This window comes from Poecile atricapillus, chromosome 17 (genome assembly GCF_030490865.1).
Source record: "Poecile atricapillus isolate bPoeAtr1 chromosome 17, bPoeAtr1.hap1, whole genome shotgun sequence".
NCBI classification, from domain to species: domain Eukaryota; kingdom Metazoa; phylum Chordata; class Aves; order Passeriformes; family Paridae; genus Poecile; species Poecile atricapillus.
The window spans coordinates 5,453,812-5,470,027 of NC_081265.1; the positions used below are offsets into that span (position 1 = coordinate 5,453,812).

The window sequence follows — 16,216 nt, forward strand, 5'->3', positions numbered from 1 at the left end:
GAATAACCCATTTCCCCCAAAACTGTAGTATCTTTTCTACTAGAATGAGAGAGAAACACATTCTCTTTTCAGAACTTCAGTAACCCTGACCCTAGAAGATTGCTACCTGGTTCGTTTTGAACCTCTCCCTATAGGTACCGCTTCCTACTCCTGCCATATGAATAATAAAAAGAGAAAAGTCAATATGAAAAGCAACTGTAAACACCTTTATAAGCAGTTGACTTATATTTTGCAGAAGCATTAGTGTTTGATTGTATAGCTTTAGTATGTGTGAACTCACCACAGGGTGGCAGAGAAAAATGTAATTACATACTGTTGTATAACTACTCTTTACCCCAAGATTAGCATAATTTATAGAAATGAATTAGTCTAGTTTAATCACTGTAATGAAAGGAGTGGTACTGTGTTCTACACTTTTATCCCAAATGTGTAGATAAAAATAAGCAAAAGCTTTGCAGGGCCACAGGTCACTAATTTTGATTGCTAAATACTTTTTTTCCCAGGTAATACTCTTAATTTAAGAAAATGTTTAATTAGGCATAAGTAAGCAGCTATAATTTGAAAGGTAAATTGGAGAGGGTATTGCATGATGTCTTTATTAAAGGCATAGCAGAAAATTGCCGCTTTTTAAAAGACAAAGTCTTTCCAGAATCTTAAATCCTCATTTTCCACTTCCTGTTTTCTGTTATCTCTCATTTAACGAGTGCAGTGGTTGAACTTTCCCTGTCATTAAGAATCCTTCATACAGAGGGAAGATGACATTTGAACAGACCAGTATGGAATTATGAGTATGGAATTAGCAGTAGGTAATATGATGCTGCTGGAGATCTTCAAAATTTTAATTTTTTACATGTTTCAAGGTTTATTGATGAATATTCTTAATTTTTTTACTATCCCTTGAATAATGGCAATGCTGTCTTACTCTGAAGGATATATTTCAGCTGTCAATGCTTTGTTGCTTAAAAAGAAATCAGAATACTTTCAGTTCTCAAATTTGAAGCTATTGTGATACTGTCTAATATTACTGCAGTCTGGAGATTTCTGTGACCAATTACTGAGATGAATGCCATTCTATACTCTGTCATTTCTTTGGTATCCCTGATTTATCTCTCAAAGCCTTTATGACTTTACCTTTGGCTTTTATGTAGAGGCAGAGCAGGTCATGTGGTTATACAGAGGCATTAGTATGATAATTTTCTTCAAGCTGAGTAGGTGGAAATAATTAATGGACTGCTTTATTGATGTACATAGATTACTGATTCTCTCTGTGGTTCCAATTCCCAGACTCAATAAAGTAGCTGAGATTTTATCTGAGGGACCAGTAATTACACAGGGCAAGAATAATCGCTGCACAAATAACAATCTGTTGGTGTTTTATGCCATTGCCAGGGCCAGTGCTAAGACTTAAAAATACAAACAAAGTTGTGCTGCATGGATAAGTTGACACCTTTCATTTAAATTCATGAACCCTGGAGAAACTTAAATTCAGAGAATCTGTGCTCTTGCAAGTTGAGCAAACCTCAAAGAGGAATTTACAGGCTTGATGCAATAAAACAGAAACAACCTGACTGTCTTGCATGTACTCCACCTCGTGTCATTGACAGGGATCAGTAGCAGATACCTTGGGAAAAACAAGCATCTATAAAAATAAACACCATAAAAACTGGATCACATTTGCCACTTTTTGTCTCTCCAAGCCTGGTGCAGATTTTAAGGAAGGATTTTGGCATTTCACATCACTGTGGTATTCATCCCAGAGTTCTGTCTGACCTGAACGAATTTGTTCATTTTATCTATTTAGTTTATACTAAAAGTCACTTTTCTAATGCTTGATTCTGGGACAGTTTCTCAGATTCATTCCCCATAAAGAAGCTCCATGTAGGAACATCCCTTGGCACCTTTTTGTGAGCAGTAAGGAAAAGAACTCATACAGCTTTACTGCCACATAATGTTGCCTGTGCTGCTCTTACAACTTGATCACCAGCTGGTCCTACACACTCAGCCAGTGTTCTTGCTTCTTATCCTCTTAAAGAAGTTATTGGTGGCTTTTAAGACTTCAGAGAATTGTTCTTTAATATCTTCTTCTGGCATGTCTTATTTTAGTTTTATATTTAACTTGCCAGAGTTTATCACCTTTTCCATTTTTCTTATTTGGACAGCATTTTTTGGAAATGCTCCCATACTTCCAGCCACCCTATTTATTTCCTGTATTTGAAGTTTTCTGGCTTCTTTCTCCTGTTTAAACAAAGGCACAGAAAAACCCAGAACACCTTCATTCTGGTGGCCATTTAAATAAGGTTCTTAATTTCTATCTAGTTCTTCATTCTGTTACACAAAAATCAACTACACAAGGTTTTTCATTCCTACAGAGATCTGAATTGAGTGTAGTGGGATACCTATCATGCAATCATCAAATCACTAAGGTTGGAAAAGACCTCTGAGGTCGTAAAGTCCAACCCTAAAACCAATACTCCAGGTCCACAACTAAACCATGGCCCCAAGCACCAAATCTACACATTTTTTGGATGCAAAAAATGCTACTTCTATAGTTGCTGCTAAAGCAGGGTCCTTGCCTTGCTCAGAGCCAGTCATTTCACACTGGATACCTGTCCACAGCCCTTCCAAGACCCAGACCTTTGATCCAGCATGACTTTTTATTACAGTCAGGCAATTCAGATATCCTACACACTACACCCCTATTCCCATCCTAGAAAACTGTTGGCTTCTCTCAGCACAAATGCAAACTGTTCCCTGCAGGCAATACCATTCTGCCTGTCTGCAAATTTGCTGTCCCTATGGAAGAAGATCCTTCTGGGACACCATTCCTTCTTTGCTTTCCTCTGGAGAGGGGAGGCTCGTATTTATTTCAGCAAATCCGTGGTATTCATTACCAGAATAGCTCTCAATCCTTGCTTTACTGTTCTAGCTGCTTTTATTTCACTGCTGTTATGCATGAGTTTGGTAAAAGCCATAAGAATTCCTCATCCTTTTGTGGCATGCTGATGCTCAAGCATCTTCATCTATCTCAATATAAATTGTTCCCAGTAAATTGAAAAGAGAGCAGCTGCAGTAAGATACAAACTAAATAAAGATGTCAGAGATTCCTGCACAGGTATAAAATATAAGTAATCCACCTCACTATATAACACACACACACAAAAATCTGTTGTCCATAGTGTGCCAGCACACAGAGGATATAAACTCTGAATTTTCTGTTAGGAGAAGGTTGAAGGCATTGATCAGACACAAACTTATGATCTGATGTCTGTGTAATATGTTTGCAACAACTCAGCTCCCAAGAAGTGCAAGTTTGGGGGGATTTATAGAGGAAGCAGAGATGACACAATATATTCAGGCTTTGGGTACAATAACCATGAGCTGCAGCACCTTGTTAAGTGATATTTTGAGCTGATATTTGGCCTGCATGCAAACTAGAGAGTCACAGTAGCTCCTGTATAGTACTGGAGCTGACTAAAATGCTTCAGAGGTCCACACACGAAAAAGCAGCATATTTCACACATGAGTAATTTTTATGGAAATACAACATAAGTGTGGGAAAGGAGATACTGTTTCATTAATGACTTAAGCCCAAGTAGAACCTTGTCTGCTAGTTAAGTTGGAATAAAAAATAATGAATAATTTTAAATGTTTTCTTACATTAGTACATCTGATTTCTTCAGACTAAACAGTTAATACAGTAACTGTATTTAATTTAAGCCTTGACTTCCTACATGAACCTTCCTAGATTTTTTCTATTACAATTCTGAATACTTTTAGATCACTTTGGGCATCTAAGAAGCAGCACTAATTACTTTAATTAAATGTAATCAGACATTAATATTGCTTCATATCCCCATCCTCTAGTCAGCTTAGGTGTGTAATCCTAAATCAGTCAGTTAATTTTGGGCTGAAGCACGGGCCAAATCACTCTGATCAGTGAGGAACTTTTCTCATTGTGTGAATAGAAATAGCAACAGGACTGGAGAGTTCCTGGAGCTTTAATTTGGGGTGTTTAGAGAGGAATCAAAGATTTCAGCTCACACTCACATGTCTGATGACAGCTGTGACCTTTGCTGGGCAATGCCACAACTCTGCAGCTCCCTCTGCTCAAGTTGCAGGCTGTTGTGACAGGCATGGCACAGAATGCAGGGTTTCCTGTCAGAAGCAGGAATAACATTATAAAATAACCCCTCCTAGCAGCCCTTCTCCAGTGCAGCTTTTCTGGGTCAATCCCAGTTGCATCATAAATAGTTTTGCTATCAACTTGAAGATAATGGGCTGACATGTTTGGTTTGCTGTTTTATTGGACATTGTCTAGGTTTTTTATTTATTTAAAAACTTGCTAAAGACTTGTTTTTTACCAGTTCCAGGAATATTTCTGACCAGAATGTTGGAGTTTTTTTAAGTAATACTAGAAACCATTGAAGCAACAAATTCCCCAGGTAATATTTCCCCCTTTGATTCTATAGCTCTACAGTTTCATTAATTCATTTTTTAAAATAACACCAGTAACACAACGGGGGAATTAATCAAGAGAAACCAGGCTCTCTCAACCTAAATTTTATTTTTGTAAATATTCTGTAATAGCAAAGGAGCTTTTTATTATTGAACCCGGGATTATATCTAAGAGGAAAAGAAGTAACCCACCTTTCCTGATGCAAAATTACATGAAACCATATGTTTTGGTCTTGTTGTGTGAAGTTTTAAATTTCAAATGCAAGATGAATTTGTCTGTTTTCAGTTTCAAAGTGTGTGTGCAGACAATCTGACAAGTTTAATTACCTGGCCATCTGCCTGGCATGTACTGCCCCAGTCTTTCCAGACTTCCCTTAAACTTGCACTTTCTTATATTTCGCAGTGCCCTCCTTTTGGGGTTTGGTGAACTCAGCTTGGAATCTTTGCTCTGTTGGGAAAAGACAGTCACCTGTCAATATTGAAACCAGCCATATGATTTTTGATCCCTTCCTAACTCCTCTTCGCCTAAACACAGGGGGAAGAAAGGTAGGTGGTCTCTCCTGTTCTGGTGTATAAAATAAATGGAGTTAGTAGATTTAAAAAAACATTTGTTATATTTTATTTTTCTAAAGCATTTACTTTTATCTGCTCCAAGGCAGAATTACAATGTAGAGTGTTTTAAAGATACTCCTCAAATGACTGAATTAATCAATTCTGTTTATCCATCTGAAGGATTGATATTTCAATTCTGAAATTACTTTATACATAAAATATCTTGAACCTTTTCGCAGTCTTGGCAATATTCGTTCATTTATAATGGTTTTGTGTTGCTTTTCTTATGTTGGGGTGCCTAAAAGGGTATTTTAAAGTATTTATTGCTTGTTCCATGAAGGCAGTTGTCTCTTACCCAACCTGTGTTACAGATCAATGCAAGTGAAAAGGCAGCGTGAATTACAATATCAGAGCAAGCAGAGACTCCAACAAAAGGTTATTTCAAAATGATTTATCTTCCCTTGTCATGACAAATGAGATGTCCACTGGAAACAGCGTGACATTCTAGGAATTTGTTCTGTACTTCCCATGGAAGTTCTGGTGGCTCATGTGTACATACATTGGAATGTGGGCTGATGTGGGCTTCATTGCAGAAATGCTGAAATGGTGGTGTTGTTATAACTGGAGGACAGTAATGCTTCCAACTCTGGCCTGAATTTCAGGGTAATATTTACGTTTTGCTTTTTAAATGGAAAAGTATGAGGGTTTTTAGTTTTGATTAAAAAAAAACAAAAACAAAACAAAACAAAAACAAAAAAAAAAAAACAAAAAAAAAAAAAAAAAACAAACAAAAAAAAAACTTTTGTGCTGCCCAAGGATTTCAGGGCAGTATCAGTTCACACAATTCAAGCGTCATCAGATGTTATTCTGAGCTGTGCTCTTATTCTGTATATGGGATTCTTCATTTCCTGAGAAAGTGACTTTGCAGGTCCTGAAGTCTTGAGTGTCATTGATACAGATAATTGGATTTCAAGATCCAGAATCTCAGCACAAGATACTTAATGAGTTTACATGCAGAAGAAGAAATGCTACTTTTGAGGAAACTCCACAGGTCCCATCCAGTTCTCTCTCAGGCCCAGCTTGGTCTCTTGGTTATCCATTTTAATGAATTTAGAAAGCAGCCCATTTCAGATAAACAGCCCTTTCTGATAAACAATGCCAACCCTTATTAATTTGCAAATCACACTCCTCCATGTCACAAAGAACAGAACCCTTTTACTTTCTCTGCTCTTTTTCCCTTAAGCACCAAAGCAATCAGCACAACAGAATATCTTAAATTTAGGCAGGAAGCACCTTGGGTTTCAATCTCCAAAGCATCCAGCATCATCCAGCCTGTCATGGATGATTGTGGTGGATGAACAGACCACCCCACTTCCTAGTGACCTGGTCCTTTGCTGGGATACCTTCCTCAGTTCACCTCTGCAAGAGCTCTGCCTTTGGTCCCCCAAATTTTGTCCTTTGCCTTTCTGTAGCCCATCTGTCTTTGGTCTCCTGGTTCTCTGTGGACTTCATTTCAAGGCCCTGTTTCTAGAATTCTTTAAGACTCAAGTACAGATATTGGACATACTTGTTTTTTTCTTTTTTCTCCTAAAAACATGTTGAGCAGCAGCATTTGCTTTAGACATCAAGTGTATCCCTGCCAAGTAATTAAACCTTGTCACATCAGTGACCTTATGTCCTATGAGTCATTTTAGGTCACACTCAAGGATTGAAATTGTTGCCTAAAGCAGGTAAAGTTCTGTTTAAAACCACTTTATTTTTAAGGCAAGCAAGGACATTATACCTGATGTTGACCTCTGGGGAAATAAAAGGCATTGATGTCTGCTGGCCAAGGACTGTTATTCTATAGCTCACTATGCATAAATGGAAGTTACTCACCAAGATCCACACATCTGCCTGCTCATATGGGGCATTCATGAATGCAATCACGTATTATTTAAATTAATATCCATATAAATAATTGGTTCATTCAATGCATCACAAGATAATGGCTACATTCAGCAGCTTCTAAACTAAAACAGGGTAGGAGAAAAGAGATTTATGGATTGAAATCAGTTTAATGGTTTCTCTGCCAGTTAGTTCTGATTCCATGCTGTTCAATCAATTCAGAGTATTACTAGCATTTTTCTCAAGAGTGCAATATATGACAACTGCCAGGTTTTGCTTTGGTGATTACTAAAAGGATAGATACTGGTATGAACCATATTTCAGCACTGCAGGAATATAAAAAATGAATTGTTAGAAATGGTCCAGGAGGAATGGATAGCAATAAGACATCAATGTCCTCTGTAAACTGACTTGTGATAAATTTTTAGAGGTCTTAATGATTTTTGATGTAGAATAGCTTTGGAAAGTCAAAAGCCTGATGCAAACATCAAAAACTTTAATGAATAAAAACTGAAACGTAGTATTGCTGCTTAAATAATTGTTTACCATTTCTAATGCTTCTACAGTTCTGCATGTTCTGGGATGTCTTAGTGAGTGAACTTGCAGTGGAACCAGCAGGTTAAAGGAACTTGTTTATTCACCCTATCATGGAATTTAGAACAGGAAAAAAATGCTGAGTTTTTTTTCAGATGTACCTGCAGACTTTGCTGTTAGTAGATCGTGCATAGGGAAAAACAAGTTCAGGGTCTACATCTTACTCTATACTGAGATCTCTCTTTCCTTATTGCTTCAGTTGTCCATGAGATTGCATCAGTTTGGAATTTGTGAGGTCTCAGGTGGATCTTGGTGTGTTCTCAGTTTCTGGTTGTCCCTGACACAGATCACCCATGAAATGAGTCCTGAACAGGCACAGGAATATACTTCTGCAGCTTCTTCATAGCGTAGAGGGTTGGTTTTTTTTTTTGCTCCAGTATAATTACTCTGCTTGACATTTAATCTTGTGTGGTGCCATAAAGCAAGCTCACTTGTCTGCCATGGGAAGTTTCCTGGGAGGTCCTAGACCTGGAGAGTGATTTACTCCACAAACAGCACTGTACCTTGGTGTTGAGCTTGGGATATGATCTCAGTTTGGCAGGAGGATTTTTCAAATCGCGTGTTACAGTCTCTCATCTGCACTTGTGCAGTGATTCAGAGCAGCCCATGGTGTCCTTGCAAAGGTGGGTGTGCTGTCCCTGGAAATGCACTCAGTGGATGGGATCAGAAACATCAGCAGGATCTGCTTTTCTGGACATTGGGCAGCAGATCCATTAGAAGGTTAAAGATGTTATTGAAGTTGGGCTAACAGATCCCAGCCAAAGGTCCTGCCCATCCTTTCTCCTTCCTCATCTTTATTTCAATAAGCTACTTTCCAGTTTTCAGTCCCTAATGATAAGACAGGGAAAAAAAATTGGAGCAGCAGCTGGCCTCTAGCTAGAGTTTGATATATTCAAAGGAATTTTCAAATTTGCCCACATTATTCTTAATGCCCCTTTCCTATTTTCTGGTAGACCCTGTGCACTGCATTGATAGTATCTTCTTTGGATTTATTTCATCCTGCACTTAGGTCTATTTATAAACCTGGATATTTATTTCAAGCCTTGCAGAAGTAGAAGTAACATATATCTTGTCTGTGTACATGATTCTCTACTTGGGGTTATAGTCACTGGTATGAAAAAGGCTGAAGATTTTTTTTCTCCCACACTGATCCTACTTGTTACAGTAAAAGTGTGCAAGTGTCCTCACACCATATGCTTTAAATGCAATATAATCTTGTATTTTAGCACTGTTAAAATGCATTTCCTGGACTCAGAACAATGATTATTTGCTCTTTTTTCCTTGTTACAAACATTAATAAATGTATGACATATTAAAATGTAGTAATATATAATGATATGTTATTTAAAGTGCATATTTTTTACACATTATCAGTGAAATGTCATTAACTGAGAGCCCATTCTAATGGATGGGGATGTTCCATGTCATTTTGTACACAGAATTTGAATCATATTGTCAAGGTCAGGATATCTGGGGAAGGTGCAGGCATGTTCAGGGTTGTTGTTCAGCTGCTACCAGTTCATGAGGCAAAAACCTTTCCATGCCAAACAGAATTAATAAGAACCCACATCCCTCTTCTCCTGGTAAATCCTGACCTCAGCATTTACAAGTTTGTGTTTGCAGTTTAATGGCAAAAGGCTGCAATTTCTGTGTATCATATTTCTTTTTCTTCTCAGAAGGCAAATGTTATTAACCTGTTATGGTCAGTCCATCTTTCAGGATGGTGACATTCAGCACTTTAAGTAGCTACATTGCTGTAGTGGCTGCCATCCCCTATGTCTGAAATTACTCTGGAATTCTCTAAGTGTGGATTAAGACATGAGTGGGGACTTAATAATGTGTGTAAGGTATCTGCTGCCCATTTGGACAGGTGCCACACTTTGGCTGAGGCTGTTTGTGGCAGCAAGGTGCTGATCCAGCTTTCCAAAGAGCTCTGCAAGCAGCAGGCACAGATATCGCTGGTGGCAGCTGTGAGGTGGGAGCTGTCAGGGCCTCAGCTCCTGACAAAGCTGATGTAGCCATTAAGGAAGTGAGGGAAAAGGCTCTTTTTTTTTTTCCTCACTTTCATCCAAAATGGTTAAATCAAGAAATGAGCAGATATTCAGCAGGGATATCTGCCTTGCAGCTGGAGTGGGTATTGTGTGACAGACACATGTCAATTCTGCTGTGAGATAGATGACACTGCTGCCATTCCCAGTTCTGAGTAGTGTTTGATGCTGGAGAGAAGTGCAAGTTCATTGTTTCTCATCCCTGAAGTGTTAATCTGTGATGGTTGAAAACTGAAGGAGGCACAGTTTGCTTATAGACAGAAGAATTAAACTACATATTTGGGGATTAGATGCTAGAAGGGAGCTTTAAGGGGAAAAAATGTCATCAATGAACTGTATTTAATAATCAAAAATAAAATCTGTGGATCAGCAGTTCCTTTTCTTACTGGGATCTAGAGGATGGTGGAGTGGGAACATTTAACCTGCATGTCATCCAGCAGACGTAGGGAAACCACCAGTAGATGATTCTGCAGCAGAGGAGGAATACTGAGATTTCTTCTTTGTCAAAGCTGGATGAACCTGGACAGGAGATAATGGAGTTAGTGTAGGAATAGGGAAACTCTTCCCTAAACAGTTTGTTACTATTATAGTGAATTATTTGCAGTATATTTAATCATAGGCACTTACTAAAAGCAGTGTCTGTGAAGACGGGAGTTAAGGAGTTAAGTGACAAACAGGGAATTTCACAGGTAGATGTATATTAAAGGAAGAAATTGCATATCCTGCAGATTGCCACTGATGACATCACCACAACAGTGTTTGGCTGTTGTTTTCTCCAGCAGAAATGCATAATTTTCAATATCTTTTCAGGGAGCACTGAGGACTCATTACCATAAGCAAAATGAAGTTAATAAATTAATAAAAATGTAACATTGCCTGGATAAAAATCTTAAGGAGTCTCTCACCCTAAGGAGTTTTCCTTCTTGCTTTCAAAGATCCTGCAGCATTTGCACATTAATAATCTGCTGTTTCCTTACAGTTGTTATAAATGTCAGTCAGGGAGATAAAGCAGCACAAAGCCTTGTGAGACCCTCTGCAAACTGCAGTGCAAGGACACTGTGAGGACTGTGGGACTTACCCTGAGCAAGGGCACAGCCAAAATCCTTCTCAGCTCTACGGTCAAGGCTCACAGGCCAAGAGGCACAAAGGAATCTGCTCAGAAGTACCAAAGCCAGCTCAGAGAAACAGCAGAGGAATCAGTTAAGTTATGAAAACAGGGTATCTGAGCTGGCACAGCACAGCTGCTGTGGAGCTCAGCCAGCCACAGTAGCCATCTCTGCATTCCTTTTCATGACTTGAGAGAAACCTCTGCCCAAACAGCAGAGTATTTGTATGGACTGGTATTTTTCCAAATGTCATGCTCTTTAAATGCTGTTTGAAGTTGAAGGTTTGCTCAGTTCCCCTTAAATTAGCACTGCAAATATCGCCAAGATGTTTATATGTGTCTAGCTGCCTCATCACCTCCTTTTCCTACTCTCCAGAACAGGGCAAGGAAAGAGGAGAAATTATTTAGCAGGAAGAAGTCTGAAACCATTTTCATGATGAATGCTCACCTCTGCAAGTGAAGGTATAATATCCTCATGAAAGGACTAATCCTTCATTCTCAGTGACTGTATGGCTGCCTGGACTGCTGATGGTTTCACCTCATCCCCTACAAAATAGGCCAAAATATAAAATAAGAAACACATCTATTAATATCTTCCTCACAAACTCTAAAATATATTTGCTCATTGAAGGCTGTGCTAATGAAAACCTCTACAAGGTTGTCTTGGTTTGAAAGACAAGTGTCTACCAAGGAAGGAGGAGAGCTCCCTTGGAATAGAAAATGTGACCCTCTTCCCTCTGAATTATTGTAACTCCAAAATCATGGGGCTTTCAGGCAATGATATGGGAAAAGCTCTTTATTAATGGATATGGATATGGGTATGGATATGGATATGGATATGGATATGGATATGGATATGGATATGGGTATGGATATGGGTATGGATATGGATATGGATATGGATATGGATATGGGTATGGATATGGGTATGGATATGGATATGGATATGGATATGGATATGGATATGGATATGGATATGGATATGGGTATGGATATGGATATGGATATGGATATGGATATGGATATGGGTATGGATATGGACATGGATATGGATAACAAAGCACACAAACAGCAGCAGCAGCAGCACCAAACAGAAGCAGAAGCCCAGTGACAGCTTTCCCTCAGCTGCAGGTGCTTTCCCCGTTGGTGTAGTTCTGGTCTCAGCCAGCAGGGGTGCTGGTGGCTCCCGGCCGGGCAGTTGGGTGCAGTGATTCCCCCACGCCTGCAGGGGCGCTGTGGCGCGAGGTCAGTCGTGTCTCCTTCACTTGGTAATGGCAGGGAGACTGCTCAGTGAAAAATGGGCTGCAGCAGGAACCTTGGGACAGCAGCTGGGACAGCAAAGATAGGCATCTCCCCCAGGGTGGCAAGCGAAATACAACAGAAAACTCCACAGCCCCAGCAGAAGCCACAGGTGTCGGGTGGATGTTTTGTGGGAGTGTAGCACAAAAGCCCAAGGCAGTGGAAGAAAACAGCAGGGCTGGGTAGTGGCAGCTGGGCCTCTCCACTGCATCTGTCCTCTCCACTGCAGTTACCATACACAGCCGGGAAGACATGCCCTCCAGAAAGAGGGAGAGGGTTGGGGTCCCAGGTTTCTTCCCTGAGGCACCCAAGCGAGATGAGGAGGGTCTTTTCCAGTCAGATCAGGCATCAGCAAGGTCCCTGTGCAACAGCTGCTCTCATGAGCAAAGGCTCATCCACAGTAAGAAAGAAGCAGTACGAGGCTAGGCTTTAGCAGTGAATTCTTCCTGCAGTAAGCAACAGCTTGACCGTTCTCCAGTGCTGAGAGTGAGGGCAGCTGAGCCCAGCCCCTCACCTCCCAGCCAAAAACCTGCAGCATCTCTGCCCTTCCCAAGAGAAGAGCCTTCTGCTATGATAGTGCAGCCAGCTGCACTCCTCCCCCTTCCCCTTGGCCGTATCTTTTGTCTCTCTTAAATACCAGTTGTTATTGAGTGTTAGCAACAGATAGGACAAAAATTTCATGAGAGAAAGAAATAAAATAAAAAATCCTAATCCTCAACAAAGGTACTAGGCCAGAACCCAGAAACAAATCAGGAAGTGTTTCACTTGCATCTCCATCATTCTTAGGGTTAAAACCTCTTTCATTCCCATATGTCTGATAATGCTGTTAATAATGAGGTATTTTACAATATCTTTTCTCAGCTAGTTCTGAGCTCTACAATTATGTCATTTAAAGGATTATGTATTATTTTGAATAATGGATTTTGCTCTTATCCTCTCCTCCACTTAGACTTGTCTTTCCTGAAAGCCCTTTAGCTGTAAAATCACATAATGTTTCAACATCTAAAATCCTTTGTCCAGTGATGTTGGTCCTTTTTTTAATGCCCCACTGTGCCCTGCATAACTAACCATGAGCAAAGGGATGTGCAGTGAACTGAAGAAATTCCTAAAACAAGAAACTACTTGGAGGAGTGAAAAACTTGAACTTTTCTTCCTGCCTCTGGGACATACCATCTGTTGTGTTCAGAAGGTTTGGTACTCCTGTGGAGGTGATTGCTGGAGAGAGAGAGCTGTGCTGGTGTGGGAACATGCATCAGCCTTTGACTGAACACTCCACACAGAAATTAGGAAAAATATTATAGCATCTGGTGGATGTAATGGGAGAATAAACCAGCTGTGCTGGATGAAATATTGAGAATGTCAAATTATTACAACAAACTTTATAAATATTACTGTTAGGCTGACTGCAATCATTTTTTAATAGCATGAGAAGACAAAGAGGGGAGTTCTGCACATCAAATGCTATGAAAAAGAATGCTGCTGCTGTAGAGAGCAGGAGAACCCGCTCCCAGTTAGAGCAGACAGAAACTGGCTGCAAACAAGAAGGGAATTGGAACAGCAGTTCCTGAATGAGAAGGATAGTTCTCATCTCAGGATCTGCCATGGTAGCAAAAGTCCACAAAGCATTAAAGAGATGCATTTTGCAATTTTTTGCAAAATGGAAATTACATTTTTTCAGCTTTTTATGGTATTTTGAGCCCAATCAATAAACTTTATGACCTGCATCCTCTGTTGGCTCTTTGAAGCTGACTGGGCTATCAGCTTTCTGTCCTGGTGCACTGTAGATGGACAGTCACACATTATTTAATTACTCACATGGACATCTTTGGTGACACTGGATTCTTCAATGAGATATGTAATTGTTCCCAGCTTATGTGACTTCTATTGAACTATTATTGAAAACATAATTTCATGCTTGGTAAAGTTGTAAATTTAATTCACTCTCTAGCAAGATTTAGGAACAAATATGACACTACCAGTGCTCCTCCAAGGACAGGTGAGGCAGTTCTAGTTACCCATGAAGTCTGAACTGGCTGAGCACTCACTGGTTGCTTTTCAGCACTTCATGCTCATGGATTTAAAAGTGCAGGAGAAACTTTTCCATCTAAAGGAGGCCAGGTGTGACTGAAAATTGTCACTTAGTTGTAATGCATAGGTTGAATCTTGTGGGTACATTGCAGTCCCAATTAGCTGAATAAAATTGAGTTGTCACTGGGCTTCTTGGTGGCTTCAGGACACAGATGAGTCTTTGAGTGGGCAAAAGATGTGTGGCTGATTATGGCTTTTCATTAACCAGAAATTCAATATTGTGTGTGCATTAATTGAGCACTATCACAAGAACTTCCACATCAGTAAGAATTGTCTGAATACAGACTGTGCAAGGGACATCCTCTTTTTCCTTTTCAACACAAAATCCATGAGAAGCTGAGCTGGATGAAGCCATGGATTGCTTTATGCAGGACTGACAGAAAGCTCTGTCAGCCAGCACTGCCTTGATTCTGTCTATTGAACAGAACCTGGCTGCTTTAATCCTAATTTCTCTCCAGAAACATTAACTCATATTCATCTGCTTAACATGGGCATCTATGAATAGCCTGAGGAAATGCCTGCTTTTCTTGGTGAGAAAAAACTAGCTTTTAGATCCCTGCAGTTTAATGAAATTAATTTTCACCCCTTGTTTCTTGAATACAAAGCAGTTCAGACTGACACCTCACAGTAAATGCATCATAAATTAAAGGTGTGAGAAAAATTTTCAGTGAATTTGACAAGATGAATGGGTAGAGCATTCACCAGGAATATATTTTTCATAATAGATTGGAATTTATGGCAACCCTTACTGACTTCATATTTAAATCAGTTGTTTAGCATCTGCAATATTTCTTGCTTCAAAGGACATTATTTTTTATCTTACTAATACAACTGATCAATTTACAAGCACAGTGAAATAGACTTGATGTAACTTTAACAATCAAAAAGATTAAATTCTTTTTGCAACTTTGTGCAACATAAGCATGTATTACAAGCATTATGTCTTTGACTCTTACTGGTTCACCTGGCAATATTTGATTTTAAATTCCTTGTCATTCCATGCAGGTGAAGAACCAGAACCAGACACTGAAATTTATGCTGCTTTCCTGCAAGTCAGTAACATATTGAAATGATTAGGTCTTTTATGCCACAACTGCCCAAATTATCCTTTCTCTAGGAGCCCTGCCTACCTACAGAATGTTTTATCATTTTTCTACAAAGAATCTGTGGTAATATTTTTACTTGAAACAGCAAGGTTTAGTCCTTTTCCTTTCTCTCTGCTTGAATTCCTGCATTTCTGCACGGACTGTACAGAGACCAGTGAGAATTTTTTTCTGGCCTGTTGGTGTTAGCAATTAATTTTAAATTCAGAATTTTTGGACACTCTTTTGTATGGGTTTGAGTTTCTTCACAGCTTTTTGAAGCTGAGGATGCAGCACATCTCACTGGATCAATTCTTTGTTAACCACGTTTTTCTTATTTAACACAGAATCTCATTGTAGTCAGGGGAGCAGCTTTTGGCAAAGGAAAGTATTGGGGAGTGGATAGCAAACAGTCTTTGTTCTAGTTGAGGAACTGGTGGATATATGTCTTGGAGATGGTTTTTATCCTGTATCCATTTTTTCATTCGTTTTTGTTTCTGGAATAGATTTTTTTTTTGGAAATGTTGTTTCTGGTTTGTTTCTGTGCCCGCAGCTCCATGTGAATCACAGTGGGTGAGAGTCAGCTCAGGATTTCCCATGAGAGTTGGGGGTGGTGGACAGTCGCATCCTTTCAGTGGAGGGATCATCTCTGTGGCCATGTGGCAAGGTCTCTAACAAGAGATACTCTTTCCATATGGGTTTAGCCCCTTTCTTTATTTTTTTAATCTTCTTCTGGTCTTGGTACCTGTTTAGAAAAGGTTCCTTGTAAGTGCAGGTAGTGCTTCTTTGTTGCCAAAGGAAGTGCCCTGTGTAATAACACATTTTCTCATTTAAATACTTTTTCAGTGTTCTGCTTGTTTATGTTTGCAGCTGTTTCAAAGCACCTTAGCTGAAGCCTCTTGGAATAAAACACACACAAATGCCCTTTATGAGCCTTTCTGGCTTTGTCTCTCACGATCCCTAATAATAATTTTCTTAGAATGCATGCATCTTCCTTTGGCAGCTGTGGGTGGGGTTGTCAGAGTGGCTCTCAGCAAACAAGGGTACATTTTAAACAATCAGCACAGTGCTTGTAAAATCATTTCACTGCATTATTATAGCTTATC

At 39.4% G+C, this 16,216-nt stretch overlaps 1 protein-coding gene across 2 annotated transcripts in view; it reads left to right on the forward strand.

Annotated features, from left to right (window-relative positions):
* The window catches only part of CA10 (carbonic anhydrase 10), a 171,507-nt gene that overhangs the window by 66,331 nt on the left and 88,960 nt on the right, over window positions 1-16,216 (forward strand). For both annotated transcript variants that reach the window (XM_058852452.1, XM_058852451.1), the window contains one exon: window positions 4,859-5,001. In XM_058852452.1, the coding sequence (XP_058708435.1) occupies window positions 4,859-5,001 (143 nt within the window). The remainder of the gene's footprint in view (window positions 1-4,858; window positions 5,002-16,216) is intronic.